The sequence below is a fragment of the Mustela putorius genome, unplaced genomic scaffold (assembly GCF_011764305.1).
Source record: "Mustela putorius furo isolate JIRA1106 unplaced genomic scaffold, ASM1176430v1.1 tig00000876_pilon_pilon_pilon, whole genome shotgun sequence".
Classification (NCBI taxonomy): Eukaryota; Metazoa; Chordata; class Mammalia; order Carnivora; family Mustelidae; genus Mustela; species Mustela putorius.
The window spans coordinates 4,391,778-4,415,037 of NW_025421506.1; the positions used below are offsets into that span (position 1 = coordinate 4,391,778).

General features: G+C 43.5%; 1 protein-coding gene across 1 annotated transcript in view; it reads right to left on the minus strand.

Moving 5' to 3' along the window:
- FBP2 (fructose-bisphosphatase 2) overlaps positions 1–16,635 on the minus strand; it is a 32,521-nt gene extending 15,886 nt beyond the window's left edge. Inside the window, exons 1-3 of the mRNA XM_004777379.3 lie at positions 16,345–16,635; positions 11,718–11,880; positions 9,613–9,705 (exon numbers count right to left, since the gene is read on the minus strand). Of these exons, the coding sequence (XP_004777436.1) occupies positions 9,613–9,705; positions 11,718–11,880; positions 16,345–16,514 (426 nt within the window). The 5' untranslated portion in view covers positions 16,515–16,635. The remainder of the gene's footprint in view (positions 1–9,612; positions 9,706–11,717; positions 11,881–16,344) is intronic.
- Between the last annotated feature and the right edge of the window lie 6,625 nt (positions 16,636–23,260).

Consider the following 23,260-nt stretch of genomic DNA (forward strand, 5'->3'; position numbering starts at 1 on the left):
CCTGGCTCACAGTTTCCAAAACCCTCAGACTTCCCTAAGTGTTGAGAGTGATAAAATGTCTTTGTCATGCTGATGAATGACTTTTGGACGTCACTGGAAGGAAGCTGGCTTGTTGCCAGAAGAATCAAGCTCTGTAATTTTTAGAAAATTGGAACTTTCGACCTCACCCCCTGCAAAGGTGGTAAGGGATGGAGACTGAATCTACTGCCAGCGGCCAATGATCTCATCAGTCAAGCCTATGTAATGAGTCTCCATAAACCTGAAAAGGACAGAGCTGGAAGAATTTCTGGACTGGTAAACACCCAGAGGTTCAGGGAAAGTGGTGTGCCTAGAGAGGGCAGGGACACTGCACCCTTTCCCCATACCCTCCCCTAGGCATTTCTTCCATCTGGTTCTTCCTGAGTTATATCCTTTAATAATAAACTGGTGATCTAGCAACTTTTTTTTCTCTGAGTTCTGTGAGCTGCTCTAGCAAATTAATCAGAACTGAGGAGAGGGTCTTGGGAACCTCTGATTTCTAGCCGGTTGGTCAGAAGCTCACATAACAACAGGGCTTGCAACTGGCATCTGGATTGAGTGGCCAGGGGGTGGATGAGGCAGAGGGCGGTCATTAGGACTTCCAATCTATAGCAGGTCGGTCAGGAACACAGTACAGATAATAGCCTGGGGTTGCCTTGTAAGAATGAGCCCTTCACTCCTGGAATCTGATGCTATCTCTGGGTAGATAGTGTCAGAAAAGAGTTGAGTTCTTGGACACCTGCCAGTGTCTGAGAATTGCTTGGTGCAGTGTGGGGACCCTATCTCTCCTCCATGTTGGAATTGCATCCAGGAACCTTTCATGGCCTTTCAAACTCTCTAGCTGTGCCTTCTTATTTGCTTTTGCCACCTCCTATTCCTCTGACCCCTTAAATGTAGGTGCTCCTCCTGATTCCTCCCCACCCTCGGGGTATATAACCAGTGCAAGATGCACTTTCTTATCCATAAGATGCACTTTCTTATCCAAAAGTACTCTGAGTTGCTGTGAGACAAATTTAATGAGGGCTGGGATGAATGTCTGACTCAACCTGGCCCAATCAGAGTCTGCTCCAGAAATCCAGACTTGGGGCTAGAACACCCTGGTTCCTGTCAGCCTGGGAGCTGTGGGACAGCACTTTCCTTCTGCCATTAGCCAGAGAACCAGAGAAAACCTGATTCACAGAGAGAGGAAGGAGTAAAGTGGCCAGGTGGCAGGAAGGCAAGATAAGAGACTCTTTTCTGGTCCCAGCCTTCTCTGAAGCTGCCATATTCCTGCCTTAGCGTTTCCTAATCCATTCCTGCCATTTACGCTAGAACCCTAATCAGTAAAGCTCTCTTCTCAGTCTACACACTCCTTGGCAATCGTACCCACAACCAGAGTTCAAAGCCCTACGCACCTACCGATGATTCCTGAGAGCCCAGCCTCGGAGTCACTGCCCACCAGACAACCCTAGTCAGGTATCCCGGAGATACGTCAAACTCAAGATGGAATTTGCCGGGACGCCTGGGTGGCTCAGGGTCCTGGGATCGAGTTCTGCATCGGGCTCCTTGCTCAGCAGGGGGCCTGCTTCTCTTGCTGCCTCTGCCTGCCGTTCTGCCTGCTCGTGTGCACTCTCTCTCTCTGGCAAATAAATTTAAAAATCTTTAAAAAAAAAAAAAAAAGATGGAATTTGCCTGTCCCATCGCACCCCCCAAATCCCTGCTCTGCTGTCATTATGTCTTGTCTCAGCAAACGGCACTGTCATTTGCTCAGTAGAAACCCAAGAGTCCCCGGCCCTCCCTTTCGCTGGCCACCCTCCTTGCCCTCACCCACGCCTTCCTCTCAAGGCACTAAGACCGGGCGCTCCTGGCACCTCCCTTCTCAGCGCCACGGCCCTCGCTCCCTCCTCACCACCTCCACCTCGCCCCAAGTGACCTTCACCTCTTGCCTGGTCCCCCAACTCCACCCTGGCCCCATCCGGACCCATGCCGCTTCTCTGACTGTCTTGTTCATGCCTGTTTTCCTACCACTAGGGGCGATCTGGCCCATGGCTATTGCACTCCGTTGAGAGACACACACAAATACACACGCAAGTTTATACACATGCATATATATCATATATGTACATATATGTACATATACACATGTGCATGTACGCATGTATATGTACATATATGTAAAATATATATAAATATAAAATATATTTTTAAAGTATGCATACATACTTTTTCAGGAGCAGGCTGGGCAGGCAATTGCATAGGCATTTCTAAATTTAATCAACCTCTTATTTAAAATTTAGATTTTTTTTTCCCTGAAATTTTTTAAACTTTGTTTTAAAATAATGGTAGATTCACAGGAAGTTGTGTAGATAGTACAGAGAGCCCCAGTACCTTTCACCCAATTTCCCTCAGTAGTTTCATGACATACATTTTACTATGGTACAATATCAAAACTGGGAAACTGACATTGGTATTAAGTCCGTGTGTCGCTCTTTGCCATTTTATTACATGTGTAGACACCACATAAAGATACAGAACTATCCCACCAGGTGGAGAAATCTCCCTCATGCTACTCCTTTACGGTCACACCCAACCTCCTCACCCCACCATCCCTAACCCCTGGCAGCCACTGATCTTTCTCCAACTGTACAAGTATGTATTTTTTTTTAAGATTTGTTTATTTATTATTAGAGAGAGAGGGAGCATGGGGGAAGGGGGAGGGGGTGGGACAGAGGGAGAGAATCTTTCAAGCAGACTCCCTGCTGAGCACAAGCCAGATGCAGGAGTTGATCCCACAACGCATGAGATCACTACCTGAGCCAAAACGGAGGGCTGGATGCTCAACAGACTGAGCCACCCAGGTGCCCCTGTGCAAATATGTCTTTTAGAGAAGGTTACATAAATAGGATCATACATTTTGTGAACTTTTGAAATTACCTTTTTTCACTCAGCATGATACCCTTGAGATCCACCCAAGTTGTTACATGTATGGATAGTTTATTCCATTTTATTGCTGAATGTTTCTTCATGGTAGAGATGTATCATTGTTCAACCACTCACCTATGGTAGGATGTTTGGGTTATTTCCAGTTGTGGGTGATTAGAAATAAAGCTGTCACGAACAATCATATGCAGGTTTGTATGTGGACATAAGTCTTCATTTCTCTGGGATAAATGAAGAAACTGCCAAATTTTTCCCAAGTGGCAGTGTCACTTACATTTCCACTAACAACACATGAGGGACATCATTTCTCTGCATCCTTCCAACATTTGGTATTGTCACTATTTTATACTTTATGGGTTGTATTGGATGTGTAGGGATGTCTCATCATGGTCCCACTTCACATTTCCCTAATGGCTAGTGATGTTGAACATCTTTTTATGTGCTTATTTGCCAAAAGACTCATTTTCACCTGCTTGGTGATATGTCTCTTCACGTCTCGTGTTCTAATTGGATTGTTCAGAGATTTTTTACTATTGAGTTTTAAGAGCACTTTTATGTTCTAAAAAGGAGTCCTTTGTCAGACTGGTTTGCAAATATCTTCTCTCATGCTGTAGCTTGTGTTCATTCTCTTAACAGAATGTGATTTTTGAAGGATTGCTCCATTTCATCTGAGCTGTCAGATTTATGTGTGTGCAGGTGTTTACAGTATTCCTTTATTTTTCTTTTGATTTCTCCTCATTTTTTAAAATACCAAAACAACTTTGAGATGAACAATCTAGTACACAAATATGTGTTTTCCTAAAAATTCAAAAATTAAAAATAAATTTTAAAAATGTGTGTTTCTCTGATTATTCTTAGAAGAGAAATTCCAAATAATGAAACTATTGGGTAAAAGACTGTTAATACATATTGAAGAGTTGCCCCTCAAAAAGGTTGCATTAACTTGCAACTTTACGATCAGTGATAGAAGTATTTGTTTTTTTGTTTTGTTTTGTTTTGTTTTGTTTTGTTTTGTTTTGTTTTAGAGAGAGAGAAAGAGAACACATGCACATGCACCAGTGGGATTGTGTTGGGGCTGGAGGAGAGGAAGAGAAAGAGGGAGAGACAGAATCTTTAGCAAGCTCCACGCTCAGCACTTATGACTCGAGCCAAAATCAAGAGTCAGATACTGGGGCGCCTGGGTGGCTCAGCGGGTTAAAGCCTCTGCCTTCGGCTCAGGTCATGATCCCAGGGTCCTGGGATCGAGCCCCGCATCGGGCTCTCTGCTCAGCGGGGAGCCTGCTTCCTCCTCTCTCTGCCTGCCTCTCTGCCTACTTGTGATCTCTGCCTGTCAAATAAATAAATAAAATCTTTAAAAAAAAAAAAAAGAGTCAGATACTTGGGGTACCTGGGTGGTTCAGTGAGTTAAGCCTCTGCCTTCGGCTCAGGTCTTAATCTCAGAGTCCTGGGATCGAGGCCCACATCAGCCTCTCTGCTCAGCAGGGAGCCTGCCTCCCCTACCCCAGTCCCCTGCCTCTCTGCCTACTTGTGATCTCTCTCTCTCTCTCTCTCTGTCAAATAAATAAAATTTTAAAATCTTAAAAAAAAAAAAAAAGTCAGATACTTAATTGACGGGCCATCCAGACAACCCAAAGCATTTGCTTTAATCCAATCTGATGACTATAAGAGAACACTATCTTTTCAACTTGGTCAATTCGAAGGCTAAAAAAAATTATATTTCTTTTGTTTAATTTCCATTTTTTAATAGTTAACAATGTAAACTTCATAGGATTCTTGGCCATTTTTATTTCTTATTTTGTAAGTTGCCCTTTCATGTATGTGTATTTTTCTCCTAGCGTAATTGTCTTTGTGTTGATTATTTTAATACCTTTTTACATATGAGAGATAGTAATGCCTTATACGTGTTAAATCTATTTTCCTCGTGCTATCTGTCTTTTAATTTTACTTATAGTGTCCTTTTCTTTTGCAGTGCAATATTTTGATCATTAAAACTATTCGGGCATCTGGGTGGCTCAATCAGTTAAGCATCTGCCTTTGGCTCAGGTCATGATCCCAGCATCCTGGGATTAAGTCCCACATTGGGTTCCCTGCTTAGCGGGAGCCTGATTCTCCCTCTCCCTCTCCCCCCCCCCACTGCTCATGCACCCTCTCTCTCTCAAATAAATAAATAAAATTTTTATAAATAAATAAATAAATATGTATATATATTATTCATTACAGTCCAAGTTATTTTCTTCTCTATCTTTATGGTTAGATAGGATTTCTCCTACATCAAGACAAAACCAGACAAATAGTCTTCTATGTTTTATTTCTCCATGAAATTTGTTAACCCATCTATAATTTATTTAAGCTCATGAAAAATAGAAAGACTCATTTTTTTCCTGGCTTTGAGACTTCAAAGATCTACTTCACATTAGTCATCTCTATTGCAATGACACTCTCCTCAGGAAATCTCGGAGTAGTTGGCAAACAATTTAGTGTTACCTTTCTCTGATCTTTTTATTTCTTCCTACCCCAATAAAACATCTAAATCTGTCACATGTAAAGGAACGGATGCACCCTATGGCCACTTACGAGTAAAGTTAATGGGAATTGCAAAGGTTCACTCTGTTTGGTGGTAGAGCGTATGGAAAAGTGGACCATGTTTCTTTTTATTGAGGTATAACTTACACATAGCAAAGCACACACATCTGAATTGTATAGTTCAGTGAGTTTTTACATACATGTAATATACACTTATGCAACTACCAAAATCAATTTACAGAACATTCCTTTTTTTTTTTTTAAGATTTTATTTATCCATTTGATAGAGAAAGCAAGAGCATGCACAAGCAGGGGGAGCAGCAGACAGAGGGAGAGGGAGAAGCAGGTTCCCCATGGAGCAGGGAGCTTGACCTGGGGCCTGATTCCAGGACACTAGGATCATAACCTGAGCCGAAGGCAGACACCTAACCAACTGAGCCACCCAGGTGCCCCACTGCAGAACATTTCTAATAACCTAGAGAGACTCTTGCACCCTCCTCAATCACAATCACCTTCCCCAAAGGTAACCTCTACCCTGCCTTTCATCATGTAGATATCAAAAGGATAATCACCTTTGCCTGTTTTGGAACTTCATTTAATGAAATCCTAAAGCATATGTTCTTTTGTAACTGGCTTGTTTCACATTATGTATTTGTAATTTTATCTGTGTTTTTGCACATGTCAGTGTTCTGTTCTTTTTCATTGCTATGTAGTTTTCTGTTGTATGAATGCATCACAATTCATTTATCCATTCTAATGCTGATACACAGTTTGGCTCTGTTTGCCCACCAGGGGCTATTACAGATTACTTACCGCGTGTCTTTGGGCAGACCCGAGCACTCACTCATCTTGGGTGCGTACCAGGAGTGGATTTGTTGGACCATAATGTATGACTCTATGTTAATCATCAGCAGGTGCCATCCCAACTTTCTAAAGTGTTTGTGCTATTTTTGCTCCCACCAACAACGTACAATTCCCAGTTTCTTCATCAACACTTGGTACGCACTTTTCATTTTAGCCATTCTTGTGCGGTGAATGATGTCTCACTGTTTTAATGTTCATTTTCCTGATGACCAATGATGTCAAGTATCTCTCTTGTGCTTATTATTAACCAGCTGTGGAAAAACTCTCTTCAGTGAAGTGCCTGTTCTAATCTTTGCCCAGCACTTTGATGAGATAATGGCATATTTAATTCATTTGTAGAAGTTCTTTACTTATTCTGCCGAGAGGTCTCTTTTTGGAATTATGTCTTGAAAATCTTTTCTGCCAGTCTGTGATTACCTTTTCACTCTCTTAATTTTGTCTTCTGATGAATGAAAGTTCTTAATTTTAATGAAGTACAGTTCATTAGCCTTTTCTTTCATGGCGATTGCTCTCTATCTCTTGTTTAAGAAATATTTACCTTCCCCAAAAGCATGAAGATATTCTCCTGTGGCTTTTTTTCTAGAAACACTGGTAGTTTCCAGAGGCAGAGGCAGAATGGTGAGGGGCAGAAGGCTGAAGGTAACTAAAAGATACAAACTTCCGGTTTTTCGATGCTAAATCCTAAAGATGTAACGTACAGCATGGTCACGATAGTTAACAATACTGATTGCATATTTGAAAGTTGCTATGAGAGTGGATCATAAAAGTTCTCATGACCAGAAAAAATACATATTTATTTTGTGTATATGTATGTATATATGTATCTGTATGTATATGGACATATATACATACAGATCTCAAATCACTATGTTGTTCACCGATTCTAATACAGTGTTATATGTCAACTGTATCTCAGTGAAGCTGGAGGGGCGTGAGAAGCTATGAAGAGCCTGATGCAGCTGGAGAGCCCGTTTGAACCCCTGACCTGCCGGGTCCTGACTGGTGATTCTCTCTGTGCTTCAGTTTGTTCACCAGTAGGAAAGTGACAGCAGTAAGTGCACCTGCTTCACAGGCTGAGGCAAGGGCTGAGCCATGGGCTCGGTGCTTACAGGTGGGCAGAATGTGGCCAACTCACGATCTGTAGTCCATAGTATTAGCCATAATGAAAAAGTCAACGCTTAAAACCACCTCAAATGTACACCTGGTACCTTTTTTTGGAATCTCATGAAGATCACACCATCCATCCCTTTATTTTTATCTCTAAGCTGTACCTTAAAGGGAGAAGCAAAGCTCCTTTATTCACCAGGTTCATTTTTGCTTGACCTCAAAACATCACCTTAGTCTTTCACTCTCTCAAATACCAGAGAAAGTGTCTACAGTCATTCTCGCCTGCCCCCTCAGCAAATGTCTCCTTTGCTCTCTCGGCAGGAAAAAAAGAGAGAAGCACCAAGTAGGAAAGCAAAATTCTCAGAGGTTCCCTCCAGTCCAGGCTGGTTTGGCCTCCATTTGGTTCTCCAAGACAGAAGTAGCAGAGCCCACTCCTGCTCTTCGACGTTCTCCTCAGAAAGAAGCTTAGACTAATTCACATATCCTGCTAAGGTTAGTTTTCTGCTAAGCTTTTGTCCCTTGAAAATCAAATTCTGGGCTCTTTCTTTGAACAACCATCAGCCAAGTAGAAATATCTTCAAATATCAGTATCTACAGGCAACACATGAGGTGACATGGGACAGATCCAGTCTTTCCCTCATGTTTGTCATCTAAGAGCACTAAAGAAAACACTCAGAGGAAGTTAATCACACGCACATTACAGAATTAGTGCCAAATCATTGCACAGAAAGTCAGTGATGCCCGCGATTTGATCCCAGGTAGTTTAGTGGACAGAATGTGTGCTGTGGAGACAGCAGCATGGGGAGGGGCCTCCACAACCAGCCTGGAGGGAAGATTACCCAAAAGAACGATCCTTAAGACCACCCAGCAGCCTTGGTCTCCCTTCTGACTGAAAGCCCCCAGGGCAGAGCCCAGCCATCCTGACTAGAGTGAGGACTGAGCCTCAAATTGTGATCCAGTGTGGGTTATGCGGTTTGCCATGAAGTCTCCAGTGATACAGGATGGTCACAAACCAAGCCATAAAATCCTCTCTGTTGTTAGGTATGCATGGTAGGCAAAGGCCCCAAAGAGATCCTAATCCCCAGAATCTGTGACCGTGTTATATTATTTGGCACAAGGGACTTTCAGATATAATTAGGGTTACCAATTTAAAATAAATCATCATGGATTATCTAGATGGGCCCAATCTAACCTAATAAGCCTTTATTTTTTTAAGATTATTTATTTATTTATTCAGACAGAGGTCACAAGTGGGCAGAGAGGCAGGCAGAGAGAGAGAGAGAGGAGAAAGCAGGCTCCCGGCTGAGCAGAGAGCTAGATGAGGGGCTCCATCCCAGGACGCTGGGATCATGACCTGAGCCGAAGGTTTAACCTACTGAGCCACCCAGAAGCCCCTCTAATAAGCCTTTAAAAACAGGGAACTTTCTGTGGCTGAGGCCAGGGGAGATGAAGCAAAGTAGGGATATCAGAGAGATTAGAAGTCTGAGTAAGACTTGACCTGCCTCTGCTACCTTTAAGGACACAAGAGTCGCAAAACACAGAATGTAAGAAGCTTCTAGAAGCTGAGAATGGCCCCAGCATCAGCCAGCCAAGAAAAGCCAGGGACCTCCATCCTACCACAAAACAGAACTGAATTCTGACAACAACCTAACCAAACCTGGGAGCAAACTGCCCCACCCCCAGTTTCTCAGGAGGAGCCCAGGCTGGCTGACACACAGACCGTGGCCTTACGAGATGCGAGCAGGGAACTCAGACAGCTGACCTACAGAATGGTAGACAATAAGAGGGTACTGTTTTAAGCCTCTAAACATGTGGCCCATTGTTACAGCAGCAATAGAAAATCAATACAATAAGATTTGAGAAACATAACAAAGAAGCAGAGGAGTCCTCAAATGCCATCAAGAACCTAATACCACATCACAACCAGATTTTCCAAACCAGGTCCCGTCTGTCCTCTGATGTTACCATCCCACCAGGGCGGTGAAGAAGGCAGTCAGAAAAGTACCAGTTCAGTTCTTCCGGTGAGGATCCCGAGACTGAGCGAGCTATGGTTTGCCTACAGTGGCCTGTCTGGTTAGTGGAAGGACAGAGACTAGAACTCCAAACTCGTGGCTCCCAGCCCAGCAACCTTCCAGAAACTCCTAGAGGGAGGAGACATTAAAGATCAGACCATCTGCTTACCTTCCTGTAGATGGCAAAGATGGTTCCAATGGAGGCCAGGCAGTCGATGTTAGAAGATCCATCCAGTGGGTCAAAGCAGACCACGTACTTCCCCTAAATGCACGGAGAGAAGAACCACCTGATTGGTCCCCTTTCAAACAACACACTCCATGTAAGTGGCTGTAAATGGCAGGCAACACTACATCAAAAAGTGATTGAGAGCAAAGGGTTATCCTTACCAAAAAATGCAATTACTAAGGGTGGCAAAGTATATCAGCATCTATGAATCCTAAGCCCAGGACCAACCTGCCTGTAGACGGATGAGTTGATGCCCACGTGGGGCGATCCAGGTCCCATCCACCTCCTCGCTTCCTCTGGCTCTGCCCTCCCCAGCCCCCTGGAGACTCAGGGCTGACAATGGTGTGACAGGAAACCCAGTCTGAAACTGACAACTGGCCCAGAGGGGTAGAGAAGTGGAAGGTGAACCCGGGCCAGCTCTATCCATAGCCGTGGTGAGATTGGTTATAGATTTATTCATGACTCTTGCTGAACCTCTCTGCAGACAGGCTTTCCTCCTTTTGGAGTGTTTTTGCCAAAAGACTTTGCCAAAAGAACAACATTCCAGAGCCTCTGGATCTGTCTAAGAGAGCTAGTAACCATAAATAGTCATGGGAATGAAAATATTGTCCCAGGTTTTGCTGAAGCCGACCCACCTGTCCTACGTGAAGACCAGAAGACAGAGTGGGTGGGATCTTTCTAGCTCACCCCACTGCTGTCACAGGCTGCTCCAGGTGTCACTCCGTAGAAAGAAATCACCAGATACTTTTTACAGGCCTCCTATGTGCAAGGTTCCAGGAGAGCTGGAGTGATGGGAATCAGAGTCTCCTGGCTAATTCCACACGGATAGTAGAACATCAAGGAAGACAGGAGTCATCTCTTCCACCACTAAAATTACTTCTCCCTGACTTTCTGGTGAGTAATACCCTAGCTTAAGCTGACCTTTATTTCTTTTTTATTCCTTGCTCAGTGGGGATGAGGGCAGGTTAAAAAGTGGGATAATCCATAAATTTGGAAATTCCCCATTCTCCCTGTAGATAATTCAAGTGAGCCCATTCATTCAGGCATGCATGCTTTCCACAAATATCTGTTGAACATCTGGAACATGCTGGAAAATGCTCAAGGAGCTGGCATGGAAGTAGGCATGGAATATTCAAGAACTAGCACTAAGACCTGTATGGCTTGGGTCAACTGGTGGGAAAAATGATGAATTAGATCGGAGAGATGATTGGGGGCATATCAGTGGGAGCTAAACGTTGAAAATGATCAGCGTCGTTTAGTTTAAATTGTGTGACACAGCGAGAGTAAAGTACTTTGCACAGTCCCTGATATACAGCAGGTATTTAATAAATTTGGCTTTACCTGTTCTGTCCTCTCATTATGAAGAAATGGTCTCCAACACCAAATGTATAAAACAAGGACCAGTCCCAGTATTTATTTTGTATAATAGCTGAGCATAGGTTGAATTTTTGGCCACCAGCAAACCTCTGTCTTTAATGAACTGTTTGTGAAACCAGAATGACTACAGACCCTCCCCGGTCACGCCCTGCACTGACCAGGTTTGCCATTGTATTAAGGCAACAGCACATGATCCTTACGCTTTCTTTCCTACATGAATCTGTTTCTCAGGCACAAAGAGATCTCTGCCGAAACCAGAGCTCCCTTGGAGAAGTGTGTGTTGGGGTAATGGGGCATAGAAGTGGGATGGGTGCTCTTCCTAGGAACTCTACTTTTTATTGGACTCAATGACTTTGAAGCCACAAAAAAAAAATGCAACACTTATTCTGGGCACATGAAAACACATGAACCCCACCCATTGAGGCATTTCCAGTTAATTACTCTGTTTTACTTCCTGAATGAATCACTCGGTCATAGAATTTTTTTCACTAGACAGTGTCAGCCTTCTAGCTAAAGAAGTATGCAATCCATTTTTTTTTTTCAGGAAACAGAATTTAAGGAATCAAGGAAAATCCCAGAAACTAAAGAAAAGCAAAGCAACCAGATTCTTCCCAACTCGGTAGTGTCATCTGCTGGTGAGGAGGGGAACTGCATTCCGGCCATGCTCTCACCCTCTTCTCCTTGGCGGTGATAATCGCGTCTTTATTCTCCTCCGAAACCAGGACGCAGGTGCTGTAGGAGGACTGGAGCATGTTGATCACCAAAGAATTGGATAACACGTCCAATTTCTTCACCTCATCCCCGGTCACATTCACGCTTCCCGCAATTCCATACCTAAGTAAAGGGAAGTCTGAATTAAAGGAATCCAAACTCCAGTAGAGAAGCCCAGAAGCCATTGTATGCCAGCTTTTCCCCTCATGGCTGCAGAGTCTCCAAATTATACAGACCAAGTGTAACATGACTCACAGTAGGGATTCTCAACTTTGCTTCCTTTACACCTCAGGGATGTATAGTCCTATCCCCTTATTTTCACAAAAACCCTACCAAGAACTCAGTCTTAATAAAACACAAACCAGCATTGGGCAGTGGGAGGAGAAGGAAAAGGACTAGTTCATAAACTCAGACACATTGCTGTCTTTACTGACTCCAACAAATGAAGGCTCATGGCTTTGCAGCCCGGAAGCTTCAAGTATCTGTTGATTACCCCAATAGTGGACCAGTGAGTCGAATGAAAAATAGCCCCATTGACAGCTTTGTGTTCCTTACGAAGGAAAGTTGGGGACACAATTAACTAGTTTAATTTTGCTCTTCATTGCCATTTCAAGCAATGTAAGAAAAATTCTATCTAGCTTTTTATTTTAGAATATCCATATGCAAGGTCTCCCAGTTCCCACCCTCATGGATAGGATCCTTCTAAAATACCAACCAGATAACTCTGGTCTCACCCTGAGTTCCCAGGTTCCCCACGGTGGACCTGAGGTCCCACCAAGAAAGCCATGTCCCACTCACTTCATTCAGCCAGTCTCACCTCCAGAATCCACTGGACACACACTTGCCTTACATGTACCCCTGAGTTTGCCATCCTACCCCCACACTCTTCCACACTCATCCCTCTAAAAGTGGAGTGGCTATTACCCCGCTCAAGCCTTTTTCATCTCAACAGTACAAAAGTCCTGTGGCCACCAGCACCCAGCAAACTGTTCCTCTCCTTTTCACCTTCACTCATGGTGTTTCTCCACAGGAATGCTCTCTGCCAACCATCAGCTTCTCACTAGTCTCCCTCCTCGTCCCTTCTGGAAGGTTCTTTGGTTCCACTGTAGTGGGACGCTTCCCCACACTGGACACATCCCCTATCATCCCTCCCTCCCACAGCAGTTCATGACCTGTTCATGCAAAAACCTTTCCTGCTGGACTGTCTGTTCACTGAATGCTAGACTGCTGGCCTACTGTACTGGTTTCCATAGTGCTCAAGGACATAGTAGATGCTCAATACACATTCAACGAATTATGAAGAAGGCATGGCAGGAAAGTAATTTCCCTACTTCTCCATTATTTAATGTCATTTATTTGTTGAAGGAATCCTCAAGTGGTAGCCAGGGTTGAGAACCACTGATCTACCCTCAGCAGGAGACAACTCATTTCCCACCCTCCTTGACTGACAGCCTTCTTCCAGATGCCATCTACTCTTAACCCCCAACAACATCCCTCCTTCCAAAAAGAATGAAAGCTCATTCATACTGAGACCTAATTGTCTGACAACTGCTCCAAGTTAGGTCACAGATGCAAGAGAGCTTTATAACCCACAGGACAATATCTTTTGCCATTTTAACTAATATTAAAACTTTACTGACAATTTTTGGGGCACCTGGGTGGCTCAGTTGGTAAGCATCTGCCTTTGGCTCAGGTCATGATCCCAGGGTCCTGGATTCCAGCCCCACATTGGGCTCTTTGCTCGGCGGGAAGCCTCCTTCTCCCTCTCCCACTCCCCCTGCTTGTGTTCCCTCTCTCACTGCGTCTTTCTCTGTCAAATAAGCAAATAAAATCTTTAAGAAAAACGTTACTGACAATTTTTAAATAGAATATTCTACCACTGACAGTAGAAAACCATGAAGATGTTTCCAGAAGAAGCATTCTAGCATTCCCTTCTTCTTATAGCCACGAGAAGACCAAAAAAGAAGGAAAAAAAAAAACACCATGAAAATTTCTGATCCCTTTGGCATTCATTAAGTTTGTGCCTAAAAATAGCTTCCCAGAAAAAGGAAGCAAAAGAATGAGGGACTTGAGGTCCCCTAAGTGGGAAGGGACAGAAGTATGTGGAAGTCCCATTTTCGTGAGCAGAATTGCTCCAGGACAGAGAGCAACCCTCTAGCAATATGAGAAGCAATTCCCTTGCTGTTCCATTGTCCTGTTAATTAATCTCAGCATTTCGTTAGAAAGAAGGAATTTCCAGACAATGGGCTTCTCACGCTGCCACTTTGGTGTTTCTTACTGAGGGGCTAGGGAAGGACGTCATCTGAATTGGCAAGGTGTGGGGCTCCTGCCAGCCTGAGGACCCCTGTCTCATGGCCTCTGAGAAAAAGGTGGAGCCTGACATCTTGATTCGGTGGTCTGCACCTGCCACCTAGTGGACAGTCAGCAGCATGGCCCAGCCAGCCGCAAATTTCCTCGGATCTGCACTGGGAACCACTATAATCATGAGAATTTACTGAGCATTTATTATGGATCTGGCCTTTTTGAAATCTTCATCCTATGGATCCACTAAGCCTTACAACAACCCTGTAAGCTAGGGGATATTAGCATCCCCTCCAGGTTACAAATGAGAAACTGAGGTCCCAGCGAGTGTAGATAATCACACGGAAAGAAGAGCCAAGTTCAATGAAGCCCCTATTACCCAGTTCCTGAGTCTACTTAATCTGGACGCTCAACAGCCACAAAGCTAAGAGTTCTGAAGCCAATTAGTACAACCCTACCACAGCCGCCATTGCCTAGCTAAGCATCCTGCCAAGAGGAGAAGCGCATTAAGGTGGGTAGAATATACAGAAATGTCAGCAAGCAGCGGAGATGCCCAGAAAATGGCTCTAAGCATAGCAGGGCCCATATTGCAGGGACAGAGAAAGTCCCTATTTAGTGTCACTCAGCATAACTCATCACCTCATAGGAGCAGGACAGAGGCAAATGGCTTCACCTCGCATTCACGAAAGTTCTTAATTGTAGAGCTTGGCCATTATTGCTGGATGACACAATAATACAGTTATAGCACAGAGAGTGGAGAAAGGCGATCATAATACATCTTTATTATTATTATTATTATTATTATTATTATTATTATTATTTTTAAGCAGGCTCCACTCCCAGTGTGGAGGCCGATGCGGGGTTTGAACTCATGATCCTGAGATCAAGACCTGAACTGAGATCAAGAGTCAGATGCTTAACCAAATGAGCCACTCAGGTGCCTCATAATGCTATCAATTTTTTTCTGTATTATAAGTACTAAATTGTTAAGAATTAATATTTTAAATTATCAGATTTTGTTATTTCTTTTTGTTATTTCATTTTTGGAATAATAATAATGGGTCCTTTCAACTTTTGAGAAGACCTCCACTGGACTTGCTACAAAGAAGATGGAACCCCAGAGAAAATCAGCTTCTTTTTACCACAGACTTAAACTGGACACTTGGCTTTGTGAAATTTTATTAAAGGTAAACCTCACTAAAATTGAGTCAGGAGGCCAGAAGGGGGAGCCCTCACACTGGACAACTGGAGGTCATTGCCGGAAGTGTTGTCAATTCCAAACCCTAACAGAAATCATCAATTAATTACAGACTCCTATAAGAAAAGATGTGGGTGGCATCTCCTCCAAGAAATTGACTAGCCCAGCAACGCAATCAGTAAAAAACTGTGAAGGCCCTGAACTCTTGTTTTTCACCAATGGGCTTTCGTTCAAAACAACCCCTGCCAATTTCCTCCTCTGTAAAATAACCTTCTTCTTTGTTAGACCAGCCTATGGTTTTTGGCAGAGCTTACTTGTCCCAGATTGCAATTCTCTACTATTCCTAATAAACTCATTTTTGCTGGCAAAATAAGCAACTTATTTTTAAGGTCAGCAGCTGTGACAGTCAGCAGCTGTAGCATGAACTTGGCCTCATTCTGCGCTTGGAAGGAGTACAGAAGAGAATCAAGTGGAAGAGCGCTCTGCATTCCCTCCTCCTCAACCCAGAACATCCCAGCTTCCTGCATGCCAAGCAGAGAAGATAAAGAGTCACAGAGAAGAAACAAAAAATTGTCTTAAAAGCAAAAAAGACTCCTTTCCAAAATAAGACTGAAGCTTCAGGGCAGGGAGTTATTTTGTAAATGATTCCTAGCTCCTAGCACCGTTGGCAAAGTTCATGGCAATAAAATGCTCATATCTGCTAGGAGCTAAAGCGAAATCTCAAGTGTTTCTCACTGTTTCTTTGCACAGCAAGAAACAAATCATGATAATTCAACCTATAGAAATGCAACAAGCCCCTGAGCTGGTCATCATTATAATACATGACAACTGGAAAAATTAAACATTTTTTTAAAAGAAAAAGAAAAAAAATTTTTTTTCCTCCATACCATCTCTCCCAGTATTTTGTTCCTTTCTTGAAACAAGTCAAGAGCCCTTCATCAGAGACAGAAACTTTAAAATCACCTTCCCTCCAGACACAGAGGCAGCTTCCCCGAGCACCTGCAGGTTTGCCCATGCCCCACCCGTGCCTGAATCCCTGCGTGTCAAGGGCGGGTCTGAGCACCCGCACTTGCTCCCCGCGGACTCACAGGTGGGCCAGGCCGGCCTTGCGCACAGCCGAGGATATGGCTTTGATGGCCGTCAGCATGGAGTTCAGCAGTTGCGTGAGCTCCCCAGTCCCTTTGGCCTGACGCCCCTTTTCCATAACGTAGCGGGTCAGGGTGAGCATGTCCGTTTCAAAGGGGCTTCTGTCCGACATCGTGGCGGGGAACTTTGCAAATCCTTCTTTTCTCCCAGGAAGCCCTGTTTATCTCGAAAGGCTGTAGCTCAGTTGGTATCAGAGCTGGTTCCTGCGCGTCCTGCCAGGACCGTTAAGGAAAAAGTGCCCCGACCCACGTGGTTGAGACAACTGGGCAAGCCCTCAAGGAAATCTCTCTGGCAGGCTGATTTGGAAGGATGCCAAAGCACCATAAGCAAGCTGCAAATAGAATCAGGCAGCCCAGAAACACACACCTCATTTTTCTTGATGATCCCAGGAAGCAACCCTTCAGTAACTGGTGGGAGAAGAGAAATCCAGCCACTAAAAAAAAAAAAAAAAAAAAAATCCATAAAACCCTCTCCTTCCAGGACTCGGGATGCTTTGCATACATCCACTGCAGAACCCAATTCCCCTGTGCCTATGGGAGGCATGCTGGCAAGTAACTTATCTGGGGTATAGGTCAGGTGATGAGATAATCCTGGTTCCGCTTAGCCAGGGGTCTTTCATAAACGTTTGCAAAGGGGGCTTCTTATTTCCAAAAGCACATGTGACCAAAGGGGTATCCATGATAGATAACCAAATCTAGAATAAGAAAATTACCCTCCTAGCGCAGTGTCTCACATCAGGGTTTTTTTTTTTTATCAAGTCCTCTAGATTTGCACTTTTTTTTTTTTAAGATTTTATTTCTTTATTTGACAGACAGAGAACACAAGTAGACAGAGAGGTAGCAGAGAGAGAGAGAGGGAAGCAGACTCCCAGCTGAGCAGAGAGTCCGATGTGGGACTCGATCCCAGGACCCTGAGATCATGACCTGAGCCAAAGGCAGCGGCTTAACCCACTGAGCCACCCAGGCGCCCTAGATTTGCACTTTCAATTCAAAAATGCTACTTGCTTACTGAAAGGAAACATTATGAAAATATATAAAGAAAAGTGAGGGGCACCTGGGTGGCTCAGTCAGTTAAGCATCTGCCTTCGACTTGGGTCATGATCATAGGGTCCCTGAGATCGAGCCCTGGGATCAAGTCTCCCATGGGACTTCTGCTCCTCAGAGAGGGTCTTCTGCTCCTCCCCCTGCTCGTGCTCTCTCTCTCTCTCAAATAAATAAAATCTTGAAAGAATGAATAAAGGAAAGAAAGAAAGAAAGAGAGAGAGACCTCACCACCAGTCCAGCCCCCAACCCACTCTGTAGGACTAACTGGGTTGGTGGGGGGTCTGTATGGGTCATAGGCACTGGCGGGGGCCTGCCTAGGGTGGACCAAGAAGGTTCTGTAGGGGCACACACACCCGGCACTGAGTCCCAAGCTAGTTAGCTACCTGCTAGATATCCCCGGGAAGTTTCCTGAATCCTCAGTTTTCTCTCTTATAAGTGGGAATAGCAGTAAAACACCTACCTTATAGAGTCATTGTCAGGGTTAAAAACAAAAAGATGAGCCTGGCACATAGTAGATACTCAGTACCTCTGAGCTATTATAGATATATATATATAACTATTTTAGATGTATATTTTTTAGATGTGTATTTAATAATTACGTGTACCTATGGTTTAGATGTATATACGACTATTGTTAGAGTTTTTATTTTTGTTGTTGTTAGATTTTTTAGATGTATATTAACTCTTATGTATATATAACTATTTTAGATGTATATGTAACTGTTATGTGTACATATATAACTCCATTTTGCAAAATAGAATATGCACATTGCTCTGCCGAATATACATGAAGACGTTGCGATGGGATTTTTTTTCTGACAATTAATTCAATCAGAATGTGTTTAGCTGCAAGCAAGAGAAAACTCAGACGACTTAGATATGCGGGAGTTTATTTTTCTCATGTTTTCTCATGAATTCACTAGGAGGTGGCTGCTGGCATTTATTTAGCTACTCAAAGTTTCCATGAGGAGCCCCTCTGTCTCTCCTGTTATCTTTGGTCAGCTGGCTTCTGCCACTAAGCTAAGACACCTCAAGAGCACAAAATGGCAGCCACCATTCTGAATATCTAGCCCACACTGAAGACCCAAAGAGGGGAGAAGGGCGCTCCCATCACATCAGTTGCCTTTTATTAGAAAAGAAGTATTTCCCCAGAACACTCTTCCCCACCCTCTCCCTACACACACACCAGTGGACTTCTGCTTATATAGCTTTGACCAGATTTATGTCATATGGGGACCCCTTGTTATGGGGGTTGAGCACTGGTTTTCCATAGACCAGCCCATCTCAAGTGGCTGCCATAGCAAACATCTCAGAAGTACATATCCATGTTGGTACACAGAGATATACTGCAATCCAAGGTGTGGACAGTTTGATGATTCTGGAAATGTTCACTCTTGAAACAATGTTTCAATGAGCTTCCATATCTTTGTGCACCTGCTTGTGTGAGCCTTTAGTAAGATACAGCTGTGGATACCTGCTCTGTCAGAACACTTAAATTTTGACACCACCAGCATCTAAACCAGAGAGCTCTCTTTTTTTTCTGAGAGCTTTGGGAAATGGTGAGAACTATGGAGGGAACCTTCTTTACTTGCCGAGTCATGTTGCCATTAACAAATAACAAGTTTTGTCTGATCAACAATGATTCTTCTGACATGACTATAGTAGGAGATGTAACCGGGTGTTAGGAGTCCTGGGCCAGTAAGTGAGTACACTTACTGTGTACTGGTTATTGGTTTCCAGATCTCCTTTGAAGTACAACATTGTCATCACAGGATTTCCCACGTGACCGTGCGAAAGGATGCCGGTCAGTGGGCCTTCACATCTTCCCTGGAGAAAGGATTATGTCTATGCACACTAACACCGATTCATGAATATTTATAGCAGCTCTATTTATAATGTCAGAGACTGCAAACCCAAGTGCTCCTCAGTGAATGGATAAACAAACTGGGGTAGAGCTGTAAAACAGACTAGAGTTCAGCAATAAAAAGGAGCAAACCTGTTGCATGCAGCCCCAGGATGAATCTCAAAGACACTGTACTAAGTGAAAGAAACCACTCTCAAAGATTACGTGTGATATGATTCCATTTATATTTTTAGAAAACAAAATTAAGTATAAAGAGAACAATCCCATAGCTGCCAGGGTCTACAGGTGTGGGGGGGGTCGAGACAAGGACTGTCGCCTGATGGGACTGTTCCCTCTCCGAATTATGGTGATGGCGATTCATTTGTTTTGTTTCGTTTGTTTCGTTTTGTTTTTTAAGATTTTATTTATTTATTTGACAGACAAGTAGGCAGAGAGGCAAGCAGAGAGAGAGCCCGGGAAACAGGCTCTGCCGAGCAAGGCAGCCTGATGTAGGGCTCGGTCCCAGGACCCTGGGATTATGACCCGAGCCGAAGGCAGAGGCTTCAACCCACTGAGCCACCCAGGGGCCCCGGTGATGGCAATTTGAATCTATACGTGTGTTAAACTCAAATAGCTGTACACTTTTTTAAAAAATTCATATTACTATAGAACAAAATACAAAATGGATCATGGATAGTCTGCAAACTGTACCAGTCCGTGACCAAGTTAGTAGAAATATTCAAAACATTTAGAAATGTCTATAGCAATTGTCCTATGTTGTGTTTGCTCTGTCTGTATTAAAATGTGATTTAAATCTAGCAATAAGGGGTGCCTGGGTGACTCGGTCAGTTAATCATCTGCCTTTGGCTCAGGTCATGATCTCAGAGTCCTGGAATCGAGTCCTGCATCAGGCTCCTTGCTCAGTGTGGAATCTGCTTCTCCCTTTCCCTCTTCTCCTCTCCCCTGCTCTCTCTCTCTCTCTCTCTCTATCTGGCTCTCCATCTCTCTCTCAAAAAAAACAATGAAATCTTTAAAAATAATAATAATAAATCTAATAATAAAATGTAATTTAAATTTAAATGAAATTTTAATCTAATATTAAATAATCAGGAACTGCATTTTATATGTAATTGTTTTTTATTTCATTTTTCCAGGTTTGGGTTTTTTTGTTTTTTTTTTTTAACCACTGTAACGATTTTTTAAGCACACCGTGCAGTGGCATCAAATAGATTCACAGTCTGCAGCATCCCTCAACTGAAACTCTCCTTAAAGGATAACTCTCTTCTTTGGCCTTTCCTGTAATTCTTTCTATTATGTTTTATAAAAGTATATGTTAGCAAGATTGGAAGTGAAACCAACCAACCAGTACTTCAGGGTAAACTCCCAGAGAAGCTCTGCGCTCAGGCACACGCGCATGTTAAGAATACGAGAAGACTGGAGACCTTGGAGATGGAGGAGGGAGTGGTATTGGCTAGTGTCGTTTCTAAGTGGTCAGTGACTCATCCACAAAGGGAACAGGGGAGGGTCTGCTATTTGTGCCACCATCTGGCCCTGGGTGATAGCTGGGTGCAGCGATCACACCCCTTTTGCAGCTACGCTTAAATGTTACAAGTTCGAGTTACCCAGTAGTCTAAAATTGCAACTGATGACCTTTCAGCAAATGCCAGAGTTCCTTCAGGGCACACAACAGGGTGGAAACAGAGCGGCCATGGTGGGAGCCGGCAGAGAGGGAGAGCGGTACCCAGCCCTCATTTAGCTCAGGGCCACTGATCTGCCAGTGACCCCAAAGCAGCCTGGAGCCCTGCTCTGCTTGATGGCGGATGCTCACAGTCTGAGTAAGGACAAGCAGAACTCCTGACAGTCGAGCCAATTTTGCTCTTGGATCAGGATCTGAAGACAAGGATCTGGAACGTGATTCTAGAGGATCAACCAAGGGACGCTTCTTCGTTAGCAAAACCCTGCTAAGAGGGTTTCCATTCACTCCCCCATGTGATCCCAATGTATGGGGTTGCTTTTTAAGTTGTCAATCAGAGAAGATTTTATTATAAGAAACAGTGCCATCGGGCAAAAAAAAAAAAAAAAAAAAAAAACACGATTGAGGCGAAATGTTTAAAAATGTGCACACATTTGCCCCCATAGGACTGCAGTGTTTGCTGTGTATCTGAGTGGAACACCGAGGCCGTTGTAAGCTGTTCCACGTGGGGAATCTGGTTGTTTTTTTAAGATTTGAATTTATTTATTTATTTGTTTTTTTTGTTTGTTTGTCTGTTTGACAGAGAGAGACACAGGGAGAGAGAGAACACAAGCAGGGGGAGTGGGAAAGGGAGGAGACTCCTGGCTGAGGGGGGAGCCTGATGCGGGGCTCGATCCCAGGACCCCGGGATCACAACCTGAGCCGAAGGCAGACGCCCAATGACTGAGCTACCCAGGCACCTTGGAAATCTGATTGTTTGGGGGAATCACCCTATTTTTCCTCACGCACCAGTGAAATCAGCTTAAGCTTCAACTTTGCAGGATAAAAGAAAACAAAGATGGGAAATCAAGAATCCAATTTCTACTCTTCTATAATATACTAAGTCCAGTTTTCAGTGCCTAAAAACTATATGGGGAAGTGCTATATACATTCGTCAAGTGGAAAAAACAAAGTTAAAGTGGAACGAGCCCATGTTAGAGCTATTTTTTAATTCAGTGGTAACTGCTGTGCTTTTTACTCTTATTCTCACCGTGCTATGCATTTTTTAAAAATTCAAGACTTGGGATTCCCGGGTGGCTCAGTCAGTTCAGCGTCTGCCTTCAGCTCAGGCCATGATCCCAGAGTCCTGGGACTGAATACCACATGGGACTCCCTGCTCAGTGGGAAGCCTGCTTGCTTCCCCCTCTGCCTGGTTCTCCCTCTGCTTGTACTCTCTCTCTCTGACAAATAAGTAAAATCTTAAAAAACTAATTTTAATGAACTATTGGGACTTCATCAAGATCAAAAGTTTTTTCACAGCAAAGGAAACAGTTAACAAAACCAAAAGACAACTGACAGAATGGGAGAAGATATTTGCAAACGACATATCAGATAAAGGGCTAGTATCCAAAATCTATAAAGAGCTTATCAAAGTCAACACCAAAGAACAAATAATCCAATCAAGAAATGGGCAGAGGACATGAACAGACATTTCTGCAAAGAAGACATCCAGATGGGTGCCTGGGTGGCTCAGTTGGTTAGGCAACTGCCTTCAGCTCAGGTCATGATCCTGGAGTCCCAGGATCAAATCCCATATTGGGCTCCCTTCCCAGCAGGGAGTCTGCTTCTCTCGATGACCTCTCTCCTCTCATTCTCTCTCTCGATCTCTAATAAATAAATAAGAAAAATATTAAAAAAAAAAAAAAAGAAAGAAAGAAGAAGACATCCAGATGGCCAACAGACACATGAAAAAGTGTTCCACATCACTCAGCATCAGGGAAATACAAATCAAAACCACAATGAGATACCACCTCACACCAGTCAGAATGGCTAAAATCAACAAGTCAGGAAATGACAGATGCTGGCGAGGATGCGGAGAAAGGGGAACCCTTCTACACTGTTGGTGGGAATGCAAGCTGGTGCAACCACTCTGGAAAACAGCATGGAGGTTCCCCAAAAGTTTAAAATAGAGCTACCCTATGACCCAGCAATTGCACTACTGGGTATTTACTCTAAAGATACAAACATAGTGATCCGAAGGGGCACGTGCACCCGAATATTTATAGCAGCAATGTCCACAATAGCCAAACTATGGAAAACCTAGATGTCCATCAACAGATGAATGAATAAAGAAGATGTGGTATATATCTACAAGAAATACTATGCAGCCATCAAAAGAAATGAAATTTTGCCATTTGTGGTGATGTGAATGGAACTAGAAGGTATTGTGCTTCACTAAATAAGTCAGTCGGAAAAAGACAACTATCATATGATCTCCCTGATATGAGAAAGTAGAGATG